The sequence below is a fragment of the Zalophus californianus genome, chromosome 8 (genome assembly GCF_009762305.2).
Source record: "Zalophus californianus isolate mZalCal1 chromosome 8, mZalCal1.pri.v2, whole genome shotgun sequence".
NCBI lineage: Eukaryota > Metazoa > Chordata > Mammalia > Carnivora > Otariidae > Zalophus > Zalophus californianus.
Window position 1 is genome coordinate 125,952,696 of NC_045602.1, and position 18,549 is coordinate 125,971,244.

Sequence of the window (18,549 nt, forward strand, 5' to 3'; positions counted from 1 at the left end):
CACATGGTAGATACTCCAGAACCAGTTTTTCAATACATCTTAGGGCATTTTCTCTCAGTTCTCTGCTCTGTCCCTCTGTGGTCCCAACGGGAGAGTTCTCATCAGACACCCAGGAGAAAGGGACAGTCCTGCCAGCAGGATGCCAGGGGCACCAGAGCTGTGGGCCTGTTTCTGGGAAATGCACTAGTTGTCAATGAAGCTGTAAATAACCATGGGAACAGAAGTCAAGCTAATTGGCTGCTACAAAGCAGGGGCAAAGGGGCCTGGCTGATGTCAGGGCTGTGTGGTTAGGGGTGAAGGCTCAAGGGGATGGCTGGGAGGCTGGAGGACAGCAGGAATGGGTGGTGCTGGTTCGGGTGGGGGCAGGGGGACTCATTTAGAAGTCAGACCGAGGTCCCCGGAACCTGGAAAATCCCCTTTAGTTTCCACTATTGGGAATTCCTTCACAGAACAAATATCTATTAAGTGTCTCCGCTGTGCCAGGCATGGTAGGCAGGATGGCGCCTTTGCAGGGCCAGGCCCCTGTGTTTGTGCCTCTCCTTGGCTTTGTCACTGGCAAGTGATGTGACACCCTGGCCACTGACATCTGCTACTCCGCCCCTAGCGTGTGCCCAGCGTTGTGCTGTTTGACACAGATGAGTCCACTTCATCTACTCAGTCGCTTCGTTAAGAGATATGGGTTATTATTATTCCTTCTTTACAGACAAGGAGACAGACCCAGAGGGATCCGCAATGTGCCCAGGGCACGAACCTCATCACAGGGCTGAGAGGAGAGGTAATGCCAAGTCTGGTGGGGTCCCAGGCTGCTCTCCGCCACGATGCTGCTTGACCTCCATGAGCTTCGTTTCCACAGCTCTGAAATAGGTACAATCCACCCCTGCTGCCCCGGGTCGTTGGGGACAAATAACCTCCCTCTGTGAGAGGCCTAGGGGTGCCCAGTGAATGTGCTAACCCAAATCCAGCACAGCGTCCGGCCTGTGGCCAACACTCACTGAGTGTGTTCGACCCAAATGGATCACCTGGGAGTCCCCACCCTGTCCTCCGAATTGCAAATTGGGGACCCCTCTCAGTCCAGTGTTACTGCATGATGCAGAAAGCTGTGGCAGGTACCACGGGGACAATTCTCTTGGTGACAAGGGACTCCATTCTCCAGCCACTGGGATTTTCAGGTTTTCCTCAGCAGCAAGGAGCAGAACCAGACGGGGGTGGCCCCCCAAGCCCAGGCAGAGAAGGGTGCCAGAAGGAAGATGAACGCATTTCAGGTCCAGCTCCTGTCTCGGGTCTCCCCCACAGGCGAACCCAGCTGCTTCTCCTCCCCGCGCCACGACCCCGACGGCAGACATCCTCATATATTAGGGGCATTAACCTTCCCTCCACCGCAGGCCCAGGGGAGAGACGGTGGGCATGTAAGCACTTAAAACTTGAACCCGCAGGTCAGCCCTCCTTCCTCCCTCCTCTGCAGAAGCCCCAGAGTTGGAGGCTGCGTGGGGACAGACGCCACAACCTTAGAGAGACAAGTCTCATCCTCAGCTTCCCTCAACCTGTGCAAGCACCGCGTTGCCATGGCGACGCTGCAGCCCTGCGATGCAATGGCTGCAGATAGCATGGGTGCTTCTAGGGCTCGCAGGCCCGAGTGGACGCTGTCTGGCCCAGGAGGCCAGGCGATTGGGTGGGCCGGGTGGGGGAGGCGAGGGGGGCCTCCTCCTGGCTCAGCTGGTAATTGCTGCTAAGTGAGGGGCTGTCATTGAACCCAATATGCGGGCGGTGCGGGCCCCGCTCGCACCCTGTAATTACTGCACCAGACAGCAGTGCTTACTCCCGGTGGGGGGAGGAGGGGAGACGGTGGGGGGAAGCAGACAGGAAGCTCTCATCCACCTGAGCCAGCGCGGGGCTGTGGCAGGCTCTCCCGCCCTGGAGCAGCCTCTCCGGCAGAGGTGGGAGGCCCCCGGCCCCTCCCCTCGGCTGGCTCTCCCCACGTCATCCGGCATCCGGTGTGGAGGGTGAGCTGCCTCTAACCCCGGCCTCTGAGCTTGCAGAGTCCAGGAGCAGGGGCAGAGGTGCGGGCACAGATGAGGCGCCACCTCCGGGGAGCTCTTGGAGTGGTACCTCCGTTCTGAGGCCAGTCTGCATTATGACTGCGGAGCTGTCCGAATTCCTCCAGAGCCCAGAGACTCTGAGGTCCTCAGGCTAGTCACTGCCCCTCTCCTGGGTCTGTTTCCCTCGCTGGAAGACTGCGGGTCTCCATCATCCTTAAGGGTTCTCCTCCAGCAGGGGTTGGCAAACTATAGCCGGCAGCAGAATCCTCATTTTGGAAGTAAGGTGTCCCTGGAACAGAGCCACACCCTTTTGTGTCTGTGTCTGGCCGCCTTCCTGCCAGAAGGGGGACAGTAGATGCGAGGAGCTGCCTCACAGACTATCTGGCCCTTTACAGAAAAAGTTTGCTGACCAGTTTCTAAAGTGGAACTATTTTCCTAGGCTTAACGGAGTGAGCTTTTGTGGCTCCGATGTGATTAAAGCAAGTCATACCAAGCTCCATCCTGGTGCCCACCCGAAGACACCCCAGTCCTCTTCCAGGGACCCCAGCCTGGAGTCGGGGCAGCGGCGCTGCGTGGTGCAATGGCGCCACCTGCTGTGAGTGCCTAAAAGCACTTGGGCCTTGGAAGTACTTGGCCTGGGGTGGTGGAGGGGGAGGTGGGGTGTTGGTAAACCCCGGCAAATCAGAGTCAGGATCTCCGCCCAGCCCTCCCGTTTTATAGGGCCTACAGTGCAGAGGGACGGCATGACTGGTCCAAGGTAGGTGAGCAGAGAGCTCAGGTCCCAGAGGCCCACAGGCCATTCTATCTACATTCCATGGGCGTACGCGTGGCATACGGACCTGGCTGCGAATCGTAGTTCCAGCACTCATTTAGGGTCTTGATTCCATAGTTGTCGAAAGAATTTGCAAAATACACACTTATATATATATATAACATTTAATCTGTTACCAATATTGACTCAATCTTCTGAACAACTGAGATAATTATTCCCATTTCACAGAAAAAAACACTGGTACAGAGAGGTTAAGTAATTTGCTTAAGGTCACACAGCTCAAAGTGGACCGTCAAGAATTCAAATCCACGCTGTGAAAGCACTAACCGCCCCAGAATAGTGCTCTGCACGTATTTTTTCCTGCCTGTAGGCGTGCTGGGGCCCCGAGAGAGGGCACTGGGGCTCCAAGAGGAGTACAAGAGATGCAGGAAGCCTGGGGTCTGGCCAGTCATCTGAAGGCCCCAGGCAGGGGAAGAAAAGGGAGAGCAAGGCCCACACGGCCCCCTCCCGCCGCCACCCCTCTAGGCAACGCGAAGTGGCCAGTGGACCGGAAATCCTTTATTTCCAAACTATAAATAGCCCTGTGCTGAGAAAAGACGCGCTCCAGGTGATGAGGCTCCAGGCTCTCCATCAACCCTTCCCAACTGCTCCGCAGTCTAAACCCGGTCCCCTCAGAAACCTGCTCTGCCCCCTGGAAATCCCCACCTGGGCTGTCAGAGCCTGGCAAGCAGCTGAGACCAGCCCGCTCGCTTTGTCCCACTGTGACTCGAGCGCGGCTTAGGCCCTGCTCCGGTGTGATGCTCACCCCTCTGTTCAACCAGTTCCCTGACCGAGCCCCACCATGTGGTCCCGCGCTCCCCGAGGCCCAGCCCAGGCGAGTCCCGGCCCGCTGCTCCCCGGCTGTTGTGAAGAGCCACCTGGGTCCCCAGGCTGCTGTGAGGTGTGAGGCTTGGGAGCAGCCTGGCTCCCAGCGGGTCTCCCGGCCGTGGTCACTGCTGCCCCTGGGCCACAAAGTACCCCTCCTCCTCCTCATTGTTCTCTTCCTCTGGCCGGCTGCTCCGAAGCAGCAGCTCCAGGTCGGGGTGGGAGCCCGGGCCCTTCAAGGCTCTGGCGCCACCATCACCTGGGGAGAGAGAGAAACCGGTTGCAGACCTGATCATGGTTTTCTTGGTGCCCCCCGATGCGCATGTTGAGTCACCCAGGTCCCCCCCTCCCCCCCACTCCCCCGAGAAAACCATCTTCTGTGTGGCGGTGGCAGAACCACGAGGCTGACTTCCTGGCGGAGGGGCAGCCCAGGCGGAGGCAGCTGAACTGCATGGACAGCCACCAAGCTGCAACTGCTCTGGGCAAGCTGAGAACCACCTGCCCCTCTTGGCTGGGTGGCTGGGTGGCTGGGGCCCCAGGACTGGGTGAAGGGGAGGTCAGAGGGGCCGAGTCACACGAGGAGCAGGGAGCGTCACCAGAAAAGAGGCTTCTGGAAAGGGGCTCGGGTTACCTCTGGAGTGCAGGGCTTTGAGAGCAACATGCAGGGATATGCCCGAGAGGCAGAGGGCAAAGCCCAGCCAGTTCAGGAGGCTGATCTGATCCCCCAGCAGATGAGCTGCCAACAGCAGAGTGCAGACTTCCTGAGGGCAGAGAGGCAGGAAGGGGAAGCGATCAGGAGGAGGGGGCTCCTTTGCAAGGAGGGTGGACGGCAGGGGAGAGCCTGACCCGCCGGAGCTCCTGGGGCCGGGGCAGGCTGGCCAGCAGGGCAAAAACAGGGCTCCCCTGAGCTCGGAGGACCAGGCCTGCCTGCAATGCTTTCCTCCCTTTGTGCTACCGAGACACAGCAAGGGAGGAGGTGCTCTGCACAGTGTTCCGTCAGCGTTAAGAGAGGCAAAGCAGACCCAGGGCTGGGGGCACAGAGTGTCCAGCCCACAGCCATGTCCACGGGAGTGAAAGATAGTTGCGCTTCCAGAAGGCACCCACATATGGAGAGCACAACGCTGTCACAGGGGAATGCGGTATCACCCCGGGCTCCGCAGGACACACACTGGCCACGGGGTGCTGCACACACGGTGGCTGCCAGTGGGACCGGTGGGACGACTCACTCTGAGAACCACAGCTCACGCCTCTTCCTAAGCACCTTGGGGAGACTTACGATTCTGGGTTTAGGCAACACTGCGCCAGCATCAGCGTCTGTCTCGTCAAGGAGAGACCGTACCCCGCCCCCGTGGGCCCGAGCAGGGTGGGGTGAGGGGTGGCAAGGGAGGGGGGAGCCTGAGAGTAGAGGCACGTGTGATGCCAGGCAGCAGTAAAGGCAAACCAGGCAAACACAGGACACACGTGCTAGTACCGTCCCTTGCTGTAACCATGGCAGACATTGCCAATCAATCATGCAACTCTTTCCCGATGACCCTGGATGGGGCTTCCCAACCCTTGGCTCCAGGTCACTACCAAACGACCAGAGTGGGCATTCATGGTAACAAGAGAATGCATCCCAGGCCCAGTAGAGTCAAAATCCCAGTTCGGCCACCTGCTGGCTGGCGTGTCCTGCTGGAGGAGCCACCCATCTGTGAACCAGGGAGGACCCCCTCCACCCCCCGGGGCTGGGAGTTTCAGACAAGAGCACGGCACACAACAGCCTAACCAGGCACTTCTGTCTCTTCTCTGGGGTCTGGGGCGTGGGAGCTGGGACAGAAGCTGCTACTGAGCTTGGGGGCCGTGCTGGAAGACAGGACTGGGGCCACCCCCAAGTCTGTACCTTAAAAATGCCAGCAATGGAGAGAGTGAGGCTGGAGGTTCTGGAGACCAGGAGGAACTCAGAGAACCCCAGACCGAAGGCGAGGATCCCTCCAAGGAAGAGGCTCCCTAGTACCCGCAGGAGTAGCCCGGTGTCCTGGAAACGGAAGATCTTCTCAGACGTGGACAAATGGAGACCTGAAAGCAGACGGAGAGAGTAGGAGGCCACGTGCTGGTGTCCCCAGGGAGCGGGAGACCCAGCATGGGGCAGTCACGCCCCCCGCGCACCTGTGCTCTCGCTGGGGCCCCGAGGAGGGGCATGGCAGGTGGAAGAGAACGCTGTGCGGATGGCCTGACACCTGGGGACCTGGGGAAGCAGCGAGGGCCCCCCCGAGAGCCTGCGGGCTAGGGTGGAGGGCCTGGCACCACACAGAAAATCGGACAGAAGCCTCTGTCCTCCCACGGTGCTGACCTGTCCATCTTTGGGAAGGAACGTGACTTCACGTGGCCTCTGCAGCCGTGGTAAGTAGTGGGCCAAAGAGAGACGGGGTAGCCCATTGGGTGATGAGTGACGAGTATCGGCGCCCTGGACCCCAGGGCGAGCCCTTGCTCTCAATGTCAGGTGGGCCACCTATCAACAGGGCCTCATTTTATCCTCCCAAACCTTCTCCACTTTAATCTGGCTCTTGCCATCACACAGCTGTGGGACAAGGCTGAGACGTGCCCCCTCTCGGGACCTGCTCCCCCAGTGATAAAATGAGAGCATTTCGACTAGACCTGCGTTCCTCAGACAATATAACGTGGGGGATGGTTCTCAAAAAGTAAACACACACACATAAATATAGGACAAAGCCTTGTTCTCGAGACACCCCCACGGGCACCCACACACCAAGTCTGGCATGACTTCGAGAGGATTCCTGACCCTCCAACACCGTCCCTCAGAGTGACCCCGTGGCTCTGTGCAGGAAAGGCCCTGAGGGAGGCACAGTGGAGACACCTGTGGGGGCTGGAGGCGGACCGGGCACTCTGAGGCTTTTGGAGGGAAGCACCAGAGGAATGCAGAGTGACAGTCCCTCCCAGACAAACAGCCTCCCGATGTAGGACATCTTGTCTGGTGCTGGGCTCAGCAGTACTGCAAAGGCGTCAGCGAATTGATGGGAATTCGGGAAAGAGCAACAGAAGTAATGAAGGCGCTTGGGGGATTAATTTACCAGAAAAGATTAAAGGAGCTAAATCCATGCCGCTTTGCTAAGTGATGATGACCAGGGCTTTCGGCTGAGGGAGTGCAGGGATGGGGAAGGGTGTCCGTGGCCAGGACGGGGGGGGGGGAGGGGTCAGAAGGCGCGGGTGGGGGGGGATGTTAACTGGAAGAAAAAGGGGGGCTGCAGAATCATTTTCTCAGAGAGGTTCGAGACGCTTCACGGCTTGAAACTTAAATGGATGTGGGACAGAATTCTCTGTAATGACCCCGAGGACAGAATGAAGGGACTGAGGGAAGGACAAACAGGGACAGAGACTAATCTCGAAACCCGGGAGGGAGGAAGGAGGGAAGGAGGCGGGCGCTTGCAGCCTGGACAGTACTCCCCGCCTCTCCCTCTCTGGGAGGTGATGGTGGGCGGGGGGGCGGTCCCCCTACCCAGCCCCTGCGCCATGGCCAGGGCCACACACACGATCCCACACACTTCCACCCGCGGAACCTACTGATGCTCTCCTGCGATGCCCTGCACCCGTCAGCCCAGCAAAGCCTCCCCCAGCCTCCAAAACATGTGGCCTGGGAAGTCTTTTTGTCTTGGCTTTCCACCCTAGCATGCTGAAAGAATGCCTGGCCCTCTGCTCCTTCTAAGAGACAGAACACATCATGGTGAAGAGGAAGGACTCAGGAACCAGCTGCTGGAACCAAACTCTGGCTCGTTGGGCAAGGTTATTTTTACTTCTCTCCACCTGTTTCTTTGACCTGCAGAATGGAAATAATGCTGGTACTGCCACATGGGGTTTTTGGGAGTATAAGAGTTAGTATGTTTAAAATGATCAGAACAGGGGCACCTCGGTGGCTCAGTCGGTTAAGCATCTGCCTTCAGTTCAGGTCATGACCTCGGAGACCCAGGATCGAGCCCCGCGTCGGGCTCCCTGTTCAGCGGGGAGCCTGCTTCTCCCTCTCCCTCTGCTCTTCCCTCTGCTCATGTTCTCTAATAAATAAATAAATCTTAAAAAAAAAAAAAAGGTCAGAACAGCCCTGGCATAGCTGTCAGGCTGTACACATCCACCGTCATGATCGTCGGTTGTCTTTTACATACGTTTTCTGCGTAAGCATTTATCAGGCTGGATTCCAGCCACCTGGTTTAATGTCTGTCCAGCCCTTAGACCAGGCCCTGCCAATGGAGAGAGCGCATCTTTGATCTCTATAACCTCTGCAGCTACCACGGAGCTGGGCTCAGAGCAAGGAAGGGGGATCTGTTGTATTGAGGTGCCCCCAAGATGGACGGCCCCTACGTACCTTCAAAGATGGCGAAAAGAGGGAAGAGCCCCAGAAACATGAGTGGCTGCAGGTGGAACATGGTGTCGATGGGGTTCTGGAGCCCTGCAGAATGAGGACGGGGGGTGAGTCATCAAGCCCAGCCTGCCTCCACCCTGCCTGGTGCCCGGAGCCCTCTCTCACCAAGTTCCGCCTTCTGCAGGAGCATCTGGGTGAGGGTCCAGCGAATGCCACCGATGAATGAGGCCCCCAGCACCAAGGCAAAGCCCTCCACGTTGAATTGCGTGGACTTGTAGGTGAACATGAAGAGACCCCCGGCGATGAGGAGGACCACCAGGACCAGTGCCGAACGCTATCAGGGTGGGGAGCAGGGGCCACTGACTGCAGGGTCCTGAGGTGCTCAACCCTGGAGCTTGGGTTCAGGAGCTGTGTTGGCTGACTCTGGGGCAAGAAACCCTTCTCCCCTGTGACCTTGGGGGTCCTGGCCAGCTCCTTCCCATCAACGTAGACAGGGCTGACATTCAGTGGACATATACCCAGCTTCCCTCTTTGATCTAACCTTCTGATGTGCTTTCCTACAGCTGTTTTAGGCCCCCGGGAGGTCCCCTAGTACCCTGGACCTCGCAAATAAAGGGCGACTGCCTCCAGGACCTGGCTGCACCTGGCCCCTATCCTTGAACCCTTTCTCTTTCTGCCATTCTTTTGGTCATTACACCTGCCACGCCAGTTGCCAAGTATTCTCAGCAGTGGCCTGTCCTAGGTCCTTCCTCAGCGACAGGAGTTATTGCCACCTGGGCTGGGCTCGTCTCCTCTGCCACACACAGTGACAAGCCACCGCTCAGACACCCTTTTTAGTCTCAGCATCTGCAGGTATAGGAGGGACCAGGGGAGCTGGGCCTCACCAGCTCCTCCAGCTTGAAGATCAGGGAGAAGATCAAGATGAAGAGGACAGCGGAAGACTTGGTCATTGTGTACCTGCAAGGACAAATTAGCCCAGATGCAGCACCGGGGCCCAGGGCTCAGACCCGCCACCAGGAGAGGAGCCCACGGACTGTGCTGGAAAAGGTGGGAGGCTGTGGGGACCTCTGACTTCCCTGTGGGCAACTGGCTCTGCTCAAGGCAGCTGGGCAATGTGGGTACAAAAGACCAAAGGAAGGTGGCCTGAGTCATCTGGGCTGGTATGTGACCTTTAATTGGAAGAAACTTCTGACGAAGGGGCCTCTGACTATCGCCAGGGAGAAGAGGCTGCGGGTGAACCCTGGGCTCACCGAGCCCTCTTATTTATCTGCTCCTCCATGGAGACCGGGATCAGGAAGGAAGGAGGGAAGGGGGAAAAGAGAAGGCAGGGATTGTGCACCCTGAAGTACAAGGCCAGAGGTGAGAAACAGCTGTTACACCTGCCTCTCTGTGCAGGTCAGTGCCCTTCCTCCCCGGCATGACTGGCGCCGTTCTGCCGAGCGCCTGGCTCCCCCAGGCCCCCGGGGCAGGCAGGCACAGCACCCCTCGGAGCGCCTCAACTTCCCAGAGCGCTGCTGGCTGTCAGGGCGGAGCCGAGAGCAGGCGCCGCTCCCAGAGAGTGGTGGTGTGGCCGGCCCCCAGGCCCGGGGGGTGGGGGTGGGGGGGCGCCTAGACAGGGTCAGACAGAGCCTGAGCCTGAGCCTGGCGGGAGGCGGGGGGCTGGTACTCACAGTGAGACGGTGATGTAGAGGAAGCTCCAGTTGGACAAGCCCACATCAAGCGCTGTCGCCAGGGCTGTGGAGACAGGGGCGCCCACAGCCAGGGCGGGCCAGGTGTTCAAACACTTCCATGAGGCCCCGAGTGCCCCCTGCTTTGCCCTGAACACCTGGCTTTCTCTTGGGCCCTCAGGCCTTCCTTTCACTCACAGCAACTGAAGGGTTAACTCCTGGCCCAAAAAGGGAGGGGGTGCTGCTCCAGCATTAGGGCTGCAGGCCATTCTGATCTGATCGGTAAGTGCTGTGAATGTCCCCCGAGGAAGAGGATTAATCCCGTCTGGTCCCAGCATCCCTTGTGAGCAACTCTTCAGAGTGGCTTCTCCTCCCTCAGGATGGAAGGCGCACCCCTCGTGGAGGACCTGGTCCTCCAGGATCTGTTCCTGCCACCCTCTCTTTCGGCCCACGTTTCCTCACCAGCGCAGAGTTCCCAGCATCCTGAGACACTTTCCGTTCCCCTGCAGACCTGCACAGGCACTAAACGCTCGGCCATTTCAGCCCACGCTCTGGGAGGCCCTCCCCGCTGGGCCTGGGCTGACTCCCCGCTCTGTGCTCCGAGGTGCCCCCCACTGTCCCACTGCGGCAAGGTGAGGGCAGGCATGGCCTCAGTGCGCCCAGGCAAGGCCAGTGCTGCATGGGAGGCTTTTCCCGGTGCGTGTGAGCATGTGTGTTGTGTGTATGGGGGGGCGGGGAGGACACAAGAGGCCGCAGGAGGGCTGGGGGGAGGCAGGCAGAGAGGAATGAAGTGGGGGGCGGGGTGGAGAGGGCCTCTGCTCCAAGCCACCAAGGCTCCTTGTTCTTAGCCCATGGCTTCCACGCGACCCCCCTCCAGCCCCACCCGCCCACGGCCGCCCCACGGCCACGTACCTGTGGGAGCTACTCTCCTGAGGTAGTCCGTCCAGCTCAGCACCACGCGGGCCCTGTGGCTGGAGCACTGAACCAGGGCCCTGGACAGGGCAGAGAACAAGAAGATCACGGCCAGGTGCAGCATCGTCATGAAGAGCGGGAAGTGGAAGCTCTACGGGACCCAAAGCAGAGACAACCGGGCGGGTTCGCAGCCTCCCCCGCCACGCCCCCCCAACGCAGCCCCCTCCCCCCCACTGCGGGCAGTGGCGCTAACTGGGTGCTTCCCCGGGGCTCTACAGTGGCCAGGGGGCTTCCCCCGCCCCCGGACACTGCAGCCACTTGGGATGAGAGCCCCGTAGTTCCAGTTGTGGAGACCAGGCCGAGAGCAGGTGGCAGACCAGGGCTCAGTCGGACCACGGTGCTGTCCCCATGGCTTCCACAGGCCTGTCAGCTTCCTGCTCCAGCCCCCCGCCCCCCAGGTCACAGCTAGCACTGGCCAGTGTGGCCCAACCGGTCACGAAAATACTGAAGTCCTTCTCTACTCGGTGTCTCCCCCTTTCCCGATTTCCCCTCGATCCACACATTTGAGGGGAACCCCTGGCGCAGCAGGGCTCTAGGGCCCTGTCCCATCACTAGTGTGACTGGCTTCCAGTCTGATTAGTTGAAGCCCGTGCCATCCTGTTGCTAAATCTTTGGGGACGCAGGGGCCATGGCCACAGCCCCCTCTCCCCCAGCCCCCCCAGCACCGCAAGGCCTCCCATTACCTTCGTCAGCCATTTGTTGTAGAAGGTGATGCCGATGGAGAAGCAGTAGTAGAGAAGGACCAGCCCCAGGGTCAACACGGCCTTCCACACAAACGCCACGTCGAGGGCCCACCTCCCCATCCGGGGAAGCTGCAACTCCCTCCCTCTGGGTCAGTGGGGGCAGGCACCTCTCCCGAGGACAACCACAGGAAGAGCCGGCAGAGCTGGGCCACGACTTTCAACAAGGTCTCCTAGCTGGAGGAGTCCTCTTCGCCTCCATGATTCAGAATCATCCACGGAGCCCCAGGCAGAGGCCTCACCCTAGGGGCTGGTGGCCCAAGCCAACCCTCTCCATCATTAAGTGGACACAGGGCTCACAGGTCTCCAGGTCGGAGGCTAGAGGAATGGAAAGGAAGCTTGGGTGGCCCGGCAGAGCCCGGGCTGCCTGACTGGTCCACCCCACCCCTGCCCACAGGGAGCAAACCAAAGCGGAAGCTGGGGGAGGGGGGAGGCAGGAAGGGGCACAGGCCCAGCCCTGGGCTCACAGAGCTCCAGTCACATCCACTCTGTCGCCTCAAGCCGTTCTCTATGAATTGCCGCCAAAGTGACCTTTTAAAAATGTAAATTGGATCATGTCAGATCAGATGTCAGCCCTTCAGTGGCTCCCAGCGCTCTTATGATAAAGACCAAGAGCCTTCCTGTCAGCTAAGCCGTCCTGACCTGTCCCTGCTGGCCTCTCCAGCCTCAGCTCCAGGCTCTCTGGCCCCATCCCACCGGCTGCCTCAGTTCCCCAAACACACAGGCTCTCTCCTACTGCCTGAAGGAACGGACGCACTGCCCACCCTCTAGTCCTCTCTCAGCTGATGTTACTCAACTTCAGCTCAACCGCTGCTTCCTCAGGGACGACCCCTCCTTGATGGGGTGCTCCCACAGCTCCCCCACTTTCCCTTTGGTGCACTTGTGCAGGGCATGCCCATCTGAGTGGTGTCTGTCCCCTGGGAGGCTGTGCGCTCCAGGAAGACAGGGAACCACTGTGCTCATGGTAGTCTTGCACCCACTGGGCACACCGTGAGTTGTCCACTGTGAGTTGTTCGATGACTCAGTGCAAGAGAGTGGGCACTTGGTTTTCAGGGCACTGATCTGATCTTTAAGGTATTAAAAATGGACCAGGAAACCAATACCTACCCTGCCCTTAGCCTCTAAGGGCCACTCCCATAGAGGCGGTGCCTGCTTTAGGGTCTTGCCTAACTAAACCGCTCCCAGCCTATCAATCTAGGCAACCCTAATGAGGGCCCAGGGCACACGAGGTCTGAGGAGACCGGGCTGACCCAGGTCCACAGCTATCCCACCGGCTGCCTCACGTGTGTGTCCCTTCAGTTCCCATCTCCTCCTCTGAGACATTCCCAACCTGCTGAAATGCCACCTCCTGGAAGCCTTCCTAGAGCCAGCTGATCCAACATACCCTGCTTTCCCCACCTCCAGTCCTTTCTGAAGGGAGTCATCTCACTCAGCCCTGTACGCTGGAAGCTGGGTTATCACCGCTCTCCCCCGAGGCAAACTGGGAGCTAGCGCTGAGGCTTTGCTGGAAGGATATCGTAGGGCTGCGGTTCTCCTGAGGGGAACTGTGGAAACCTGTGAGGGTGTTTTGGGGGAGCTCTCCTAGCTTGTAGTGATATGGTGGGGGGGCGGTCCCTGAGAGTGACGGTCCACATTAACTAAGAATTGCTCTGCATCCTTTGTAACCTTGACAATCCTGTAGGTATCAGACTTACTTATAATTACCTGAACCTCGAACCCAACTTTTTTTTTTTTTTTAGGTAAATTCTAGGGCACCTGGGTGGCTCAGTTGGTTAGGCTGCTGCCTTCGGCTCAGGTCATGATCCCAGGGTCCTGGGATCAAGCCCCGCATTGGGCTCTCTGCTCGGCAGGGAGCCTGCTTCTCCTTCCCCCCTCTGCCTGCCACTCCCCCTGCTTGTGCGCTGTGTCAAATATATAAATAAAATATTTAAGAAAAAAATTGTTTAAAAAAATAAATAAATAAAGTAAATTCTATCCCCAGCATGGGGCTCGAACTCACAACCCTGAAATCAAGAGTCACACGCCCTACTGACTGAGACAGCCAGGCGCCCCAAGAACCCAACTGTTTTATCTGTGATGCAGAGCAGTTTTTCCATGGTTCTACTATGCACTACAATTTCCAAGAGTATGTTTGCCATGCACATGTTTTTGATATAACTGTTTTTGATAATGAGTTTGGAGAAACCACACCACCTACAGCAGCAGCCCAGCATGGCCATGGCGCTGTGCACGGTGGCCAGCACATTCGCCGAGGTCCCGCGGGTGGTGGGAACACCAGCTGCTTCACTGTGGCTTCTAGCATCCTTGTACCCAGGACTGACTTCCTGAAACACATTCTATTCTCAACGACCTTTTATTATCAGTACGTTGACATCTCCCTGTCACCTCCAGAAGAATCTCCAGTGGCCTACTCGTTTGTCCATGCCTGGATGTCTAATGCCAGGCACTCACCCCCCGCCTGCCCAGCACGGACTCCCGTTTTCCAGGAGCTGTCCAAACCTGCCCCTCTTCCCACCTCAGCCAGGGGCACCTCCATTCACCTGGATGCTCAGGCCAAAAATCTTGTTCCCATCCTGAGTCCTTGCTCCCTCAGCCCACCTTCGATCAGCAAATATTGTCATCTCAGTCTTAAAAGAAGATCCCCAATATGGTCACGTCTCCTGACCACCACTGCCCTCCAGGCCACCGTCCTCTCCCCCCACAATACAACACGACAGGTTAGTCTCCTCTGCTTCTGCCCGCACCTTCCCCCCACCCCCCAGGCTCCTGTTGGCACAGCTGGAGAGCAGGGTACATGGGCACCAAATCTATGCCTAACAGACGTTAAGGCCCATATTCTTTCCCTACACCCGGGTTTCTCAGTCTTGGCATTATTGATACTCGGGACCAGATCATTCTTTGTGCATTGTGAGACGTCTAGGAGCGATCCTGGTCTCTACCTACTAGATGCCTAGAGCCGCCCCTCCTCCTCATCCCAAGTTGTGACAACCAAAAATGTCTCCAGACGCAGCCAAATGTCATGGGGGGCAAAAGTGCTCCCTGCTGAGAATGACTGCTTACACCACACAGGCAACCAACAGTGCATTCTACCTTCTAGCACGCGCTCCCCGGGGTTCCCACCCATGGCAGGGCAGTCTGGACCTTCCTGTGAGTCAACTTCTCGCATCTTCTGCGTTTGGCGCAGTTCCTGCTCCAACAGAGCAATCTGTGCCAACCCCCACTCCCCACCTCCTGTTCAAATCCCACCCTTTCTTCAGCCGGTCCAGGTCCCCCACCTCCAGAAAGTCCCTACGCTACGACTACCTCAGCCCACAGGGAGCACTGCCTCCAAGTTAACAATACTCATTCTCTTATTGTTATTCAGTCACCTAATCCCAAACACAAAATCAGTCCACAGTTAGAGAGGCTCTTGGAAATCATCTAGCCGTTTACTCAATGGCCATTTATTAAGCACCACTGTACACCTAGCACTGGAAATAGAGATGTGTAACTGATAAGGTCCCCACCCTTCTTTTATGATAAGGGAAACCAGGCTTAAAGGGGCAAATGCTCTTTTTCAAATCTCACCTGCCAAGAAAGGAATTCCATACTCTGCATTACTCCCCAGGGGGCAGCCTTAGCTGGGGTGACAGCCACACCAGGGCAGAGTTGGTGCCCAGCCCCCTGGAGCACCTGGCTCCCCTCAATCTCTGTGACTGTAATGTGGGCAGGGCAGTTTAGTGGTGCAAGTGTGGGCTTGGGGTGAGAAAGACCTGGGATCCAGTCCTGGCTCCTCTATGAACATTGGGACCCCCGAATGACCTGAACTCTGGACCTCAGTGTCCAGTAAAGGAGGATAAAATCATCTGCCTCTTGGGAGGGGAGTCAATGGCAGCCAGTACAGCGCTTGATGGTGGCTTGTGGCAGGGGCTTACATCCCTCCTGGCCGCCTTACAGCAAAACTCCCCCAGGGCCCCCGGCACTACCATCCTTGCTCTCTTGCAGCCCAAACTCACTTCAGCCTGTCCCCACTGCTCCACTGAGTCACCACACCTTCCTCCTTGTTGCCCCTCTGAGGACCAAGTCTCGTGTTTTCATCAGCACCTTAAAAACTGACCACTTCCTCCTCCTGGTAAAGCCTCTTGGATGCCCACCACACTCTCCTGCTTTTTCTTTTCTTTTTTTAAAGATTTTAGTTATTCATTCGAGACACAGAGATGCAGAGAGAGAGTAAGCATGAGCAGGGGGAGAGGCAGAGGGAGAAGCAGGCTCCCCGCTGAGCCAGGAGCCAGACGTGGGGCTCGATCCCAGGACCCTGGGATCATGACCCGAGCCGAAGGCAGACGCTTAACCATCTGAGCCACCCCGGCACCCCTCTCCTGCTTTTTCTGCTGCTTTTCTGGACTCCTGGACTTCTTTGCTGCCTCCTCCTGTCAACCAACCTGTAAAAGTTCATTCTCCCCGGAGTAATCTCATCCCATCTGATGGACATTCCAGTGATTTCTAAATTCTTTTCATTAGCCCTACCCTTTTCTGCCAGCTCCAGGCTGGTACATCGAAGAGTCCCCTTGGTAGCTCCACCTAAGATACCTCAAACTGAAGGTGCCTCCAACCTATTCCCAAGTCATTAGTAAATGCCAGCACAATACACCTGGTTACTTAAGCCTAAGTCCCCAAATGAATGAACTCATCCTTGACCACTCTTTCCTTCCTTCCTCCAATTCTATCCTGTCAGTTCCTCCTCCCAGATCCCTGTGGACCAGCTACCCGTCTTCGCCTGCGCTCGGCCATCAGTCTAAGCCACGCTGATCTCTCACCTAGGGACTGCAGCGGTCTCCTAACCGGTGTCCCTGCTTCCTCCTTCCCCGACACAGCCAGGAGTCTACACAGCAGCGAGAGTGAAAGCTTACGCACCGACGGGAGACCACGCCCTCATAGGGCGAATCCCAACCCCCGAGCAGGCCCGCGAGGAGGACCTTAAACCCTCTGGCCTCTGCCCGTGTCTGCAACCTCGTTCTCCCGCCACTGCCCCGGAGTCCGCCACGCTGGCCCCTGGCCAACCTGCCAGGCACGTCGAGCCTGCGTCCTTCTTTGCACTGGCCGTTCCCTCTTCCGCAGACCTTTGCTCGGCTGAACCCTCCTCGAGGGCCCGCTCCTCATCCTCTTGGCACCTCCCACCAGCTGACGTTGCCCTGTTTGCCCACGTGTTTACTGCGCGCCCCGCACTCCCCACGTGTTTACTGCGCGCCCCGCACTCCCACCCCACCGCGGGACGCGGCTCTCGGCGGGCCGGGCCGCGTCCGCGCAGTTCCGCCCGGGTCGGGATCCGGCCCGTCGCCGCGCGCGGCAGGCGGCCGGAGAGGGCGAGTGGAGGCCCCGGCCCCTCCACGGCGCGGACACGGAGGCCCGGGAGGGACAGGAGCTCGGGCGGGCTGCGGCGCGCAGAGCCCAGCGGGGACCCCGCTTCCCGGCCCTGGCCGGCCCTCCCCCCGCCCGCGGGAGCGCGCGCAGGGCTCGCCGCGCGCCCACTCACCTCGGCCGCAGGCGCTGCGGGACGGATCCTCCCGCCGGATCCTCCCGCCGGAAGTGCCGGGCCTAGCGCCGCCGCGGGGGGGGGGCACTTCCGCCAAAAGACGCCGAGGGGCGGGGCCTGCCGGCGGCGGGACGGGGCGGGGCTGCGGAGGTTGGCCCGCTGGCACCGTCCTCGGAGACCCAGCGCTGAGCAGCTCCTGTGCTGTCTTAGCTTGTCTCCTGCGCTCCATCGGCCTCGCTCTGGAGCCCCGGTGCGTGCTGCAGAGGCATGCGCACCCGGGGCAGCTGGAAAATAGCCACCTGTTTACTTTTTTTTTTTTAAGATTTTATTTATTTGACAGAGACAGCGAGAGAGGGGCCACAAGCAGGGGGAGGTGGGAGAGGGAGAAGCAGGCTTCCCTCGACCAGGGAGCCCGAATAGGGGCTCCATCGGGACTCGATCCTAGGACGCTGGGATCATGACCTGAGCCGAAGGTAGACGCTAAACGCCTGAGCCACCCAGGCGCCCCCACCTGTTTACTTCTATTGAACAGATTAATTTACCCAACCCAGTGCTGGGCAATCATAGAACCACAAAGATAAAGAAATCTCTCATGGGCTTTTTCTTCTGCGAGCTTAAGCCAGCTGGGGAGTGTGAGAAGTCAGGGGCATTAAATTTTAGGACTTAGAAGATCCATGGGAGATAATAATACACATTTGTGAAACATTTGTGTGCCTTAAACTTACTAAGAATTATCTTAATTTCAGTAGATTGGTGAATGGTGGGGGGCTGCCAGGGCAGAGGAAATGAGAGGGGAAGGCTGGGGCCTGGCTTAAAGCCCAGTTGTTTATAAGGAGAGTTAAAAGCCGTGGTTGGCAAAGTAGCTGTGGGTCAGTTGCAGTGGTCTCAAAAATGCCAGCTAGGAGATTCAGATCCCACTCATGTTGCAGGCTGGATTAAAAGAGGCAGAGCCTGGCACAAGAACCCCGAGGAGGGCAGAGCAGGCTAGGGTTGCAGAATGGGGGCCAGTTAGGGGTTTTTTGCCCTCTCCTCCCGGTGCCTCCTGCGCTCTCCCTCTAACACCGGCTGCAAACGTGGATCCTTGTGAGTGACTCGGCTGGCTTCCCTGGCCCCTCTGAACATAAGGTTCAAGCCCAGAGTGTAAGCAGTGCATTCTGCAAACCCCTGCTGCCCCCCGCTCCTGCCAGCTGGCATCCTGCAGCCCAGTTTGCTCATTCAGCACCTACCAAGTACCCACAATGGCACCCATCACTGTCCGAGGTCTTGGCTGTGTTCAGTCCTCAAGGCCTATACTGCACGCATTTGCTGCGCTTTTCGAAAGAGCTTGTCCTCGCCCCCTTCTCCCTCAGAGGGAAAAGAAAATATCTATTTTCATCACCACCCTCATTCAAGCCTCCCAGCTACCAAGGCTGAGTTTTGGAGCAACAGTCTAAAACTCCAACTGGAAGGCTGGGCACTAAGCACAGGCGACACACAGGGTGAAGAATGTGTCTTCTTTGTAAGTCACAAGAATGTGAGCTGTTCCCTGGCTGCATCCCTGGCAAGGAGGAGAGGGAGGCTATGCTCATGGGGGTGTACAGTATGCCATTCCTGGCCATGCCCGGCAAGCTGCAGCAGAAAACACTTTGTCCTGGTGCA

At 58.2% G+C, this 18,549-nt stretch overlaps 1 protein-coding gene across 6 annotated transcripts; it reads right to left on the minus strand.

The window, feature by feature from the left end:
* Positions 1–2,958: 2,958 nt before the first annotated feature.
* On the minus strand, positions 2,959–16,979 carry SLC35C2 (solute carrier family 35 member C2). Of its 6 annotated transcripts, XM_027622951.2 has the most exons (12): positions 16,440–16,598; positions 16,196–16,260; positions 11,867–11,930; positions 11,343–11,717; positions 10,600–10,750; positions 9,691–9,754; positions 8,905–8,977; positions 8,186–8,354; positions 8,024–8,107; positions 5,552–5,727; positions 4,304–4,433; positions 2,959–3,931 (listed from the first exon to the last, which is right to left on the minus strand). In XM_027622951.2, the coding sequence occupies exons 4-12, from the start codon at positions 11,460–11,462 to the stop codon at positions 3,798–3,800; spliced, it is 1,101 nt and encodes a 366-aa protein (XP_027478752.1). In that variant the 5' UTR covers positions 11,463–11,717; positions 11,867–11,930; positions 16,196–16,260; positions 16,440–16,598; the 3' UTR covers positions 2,959–3,797. The 6 variants fall into 6 exon arrangements, with proteins under 6 accessions (XP_027478752.1, XP_027478751.1, XP_027478754.1 ...); XM_027622950.2 differs by lacking the exons at positions 16,196–16,260; positions 16,440–16,598 and adding an exon at positions 16,912–16,975; XM_027622953.2 differs by lacking the exons at positions 11,867–11,930; positions 16,440–16,598 and adding an exon at positions 16,912–16,927.
* Between the last annotated feature and the right edge of the window lie 1,570 nt (positions 16,980–18,549).

Excerpts from the sequence above, each read along its gene's own strand:
- SLC35C2 (XM_027622949.2), bottom strand. The coding sequence starts at position 11,462 with ATGGGGAGGTGGGCCCTCGACGTGGCGTTTGTGTGGAAGGCCGTGTTG. Across the intron at positions 8,108-8,185 it reads CCTGCAGAAGGCGGAACTTG|GGCTCCAGAACCCCATCGAC; the intron begins GTGAGAGAGGGC and ends CTCATTCTGCAG. Across the intron at positions 3,932-4,303 it reads CAAAGCCCTGCACTCCAGAG|GTGATGGTGGCGCCAGAGCC; the intron begins GTAACCCGAGCC and ends CTCTCTCCCCAG.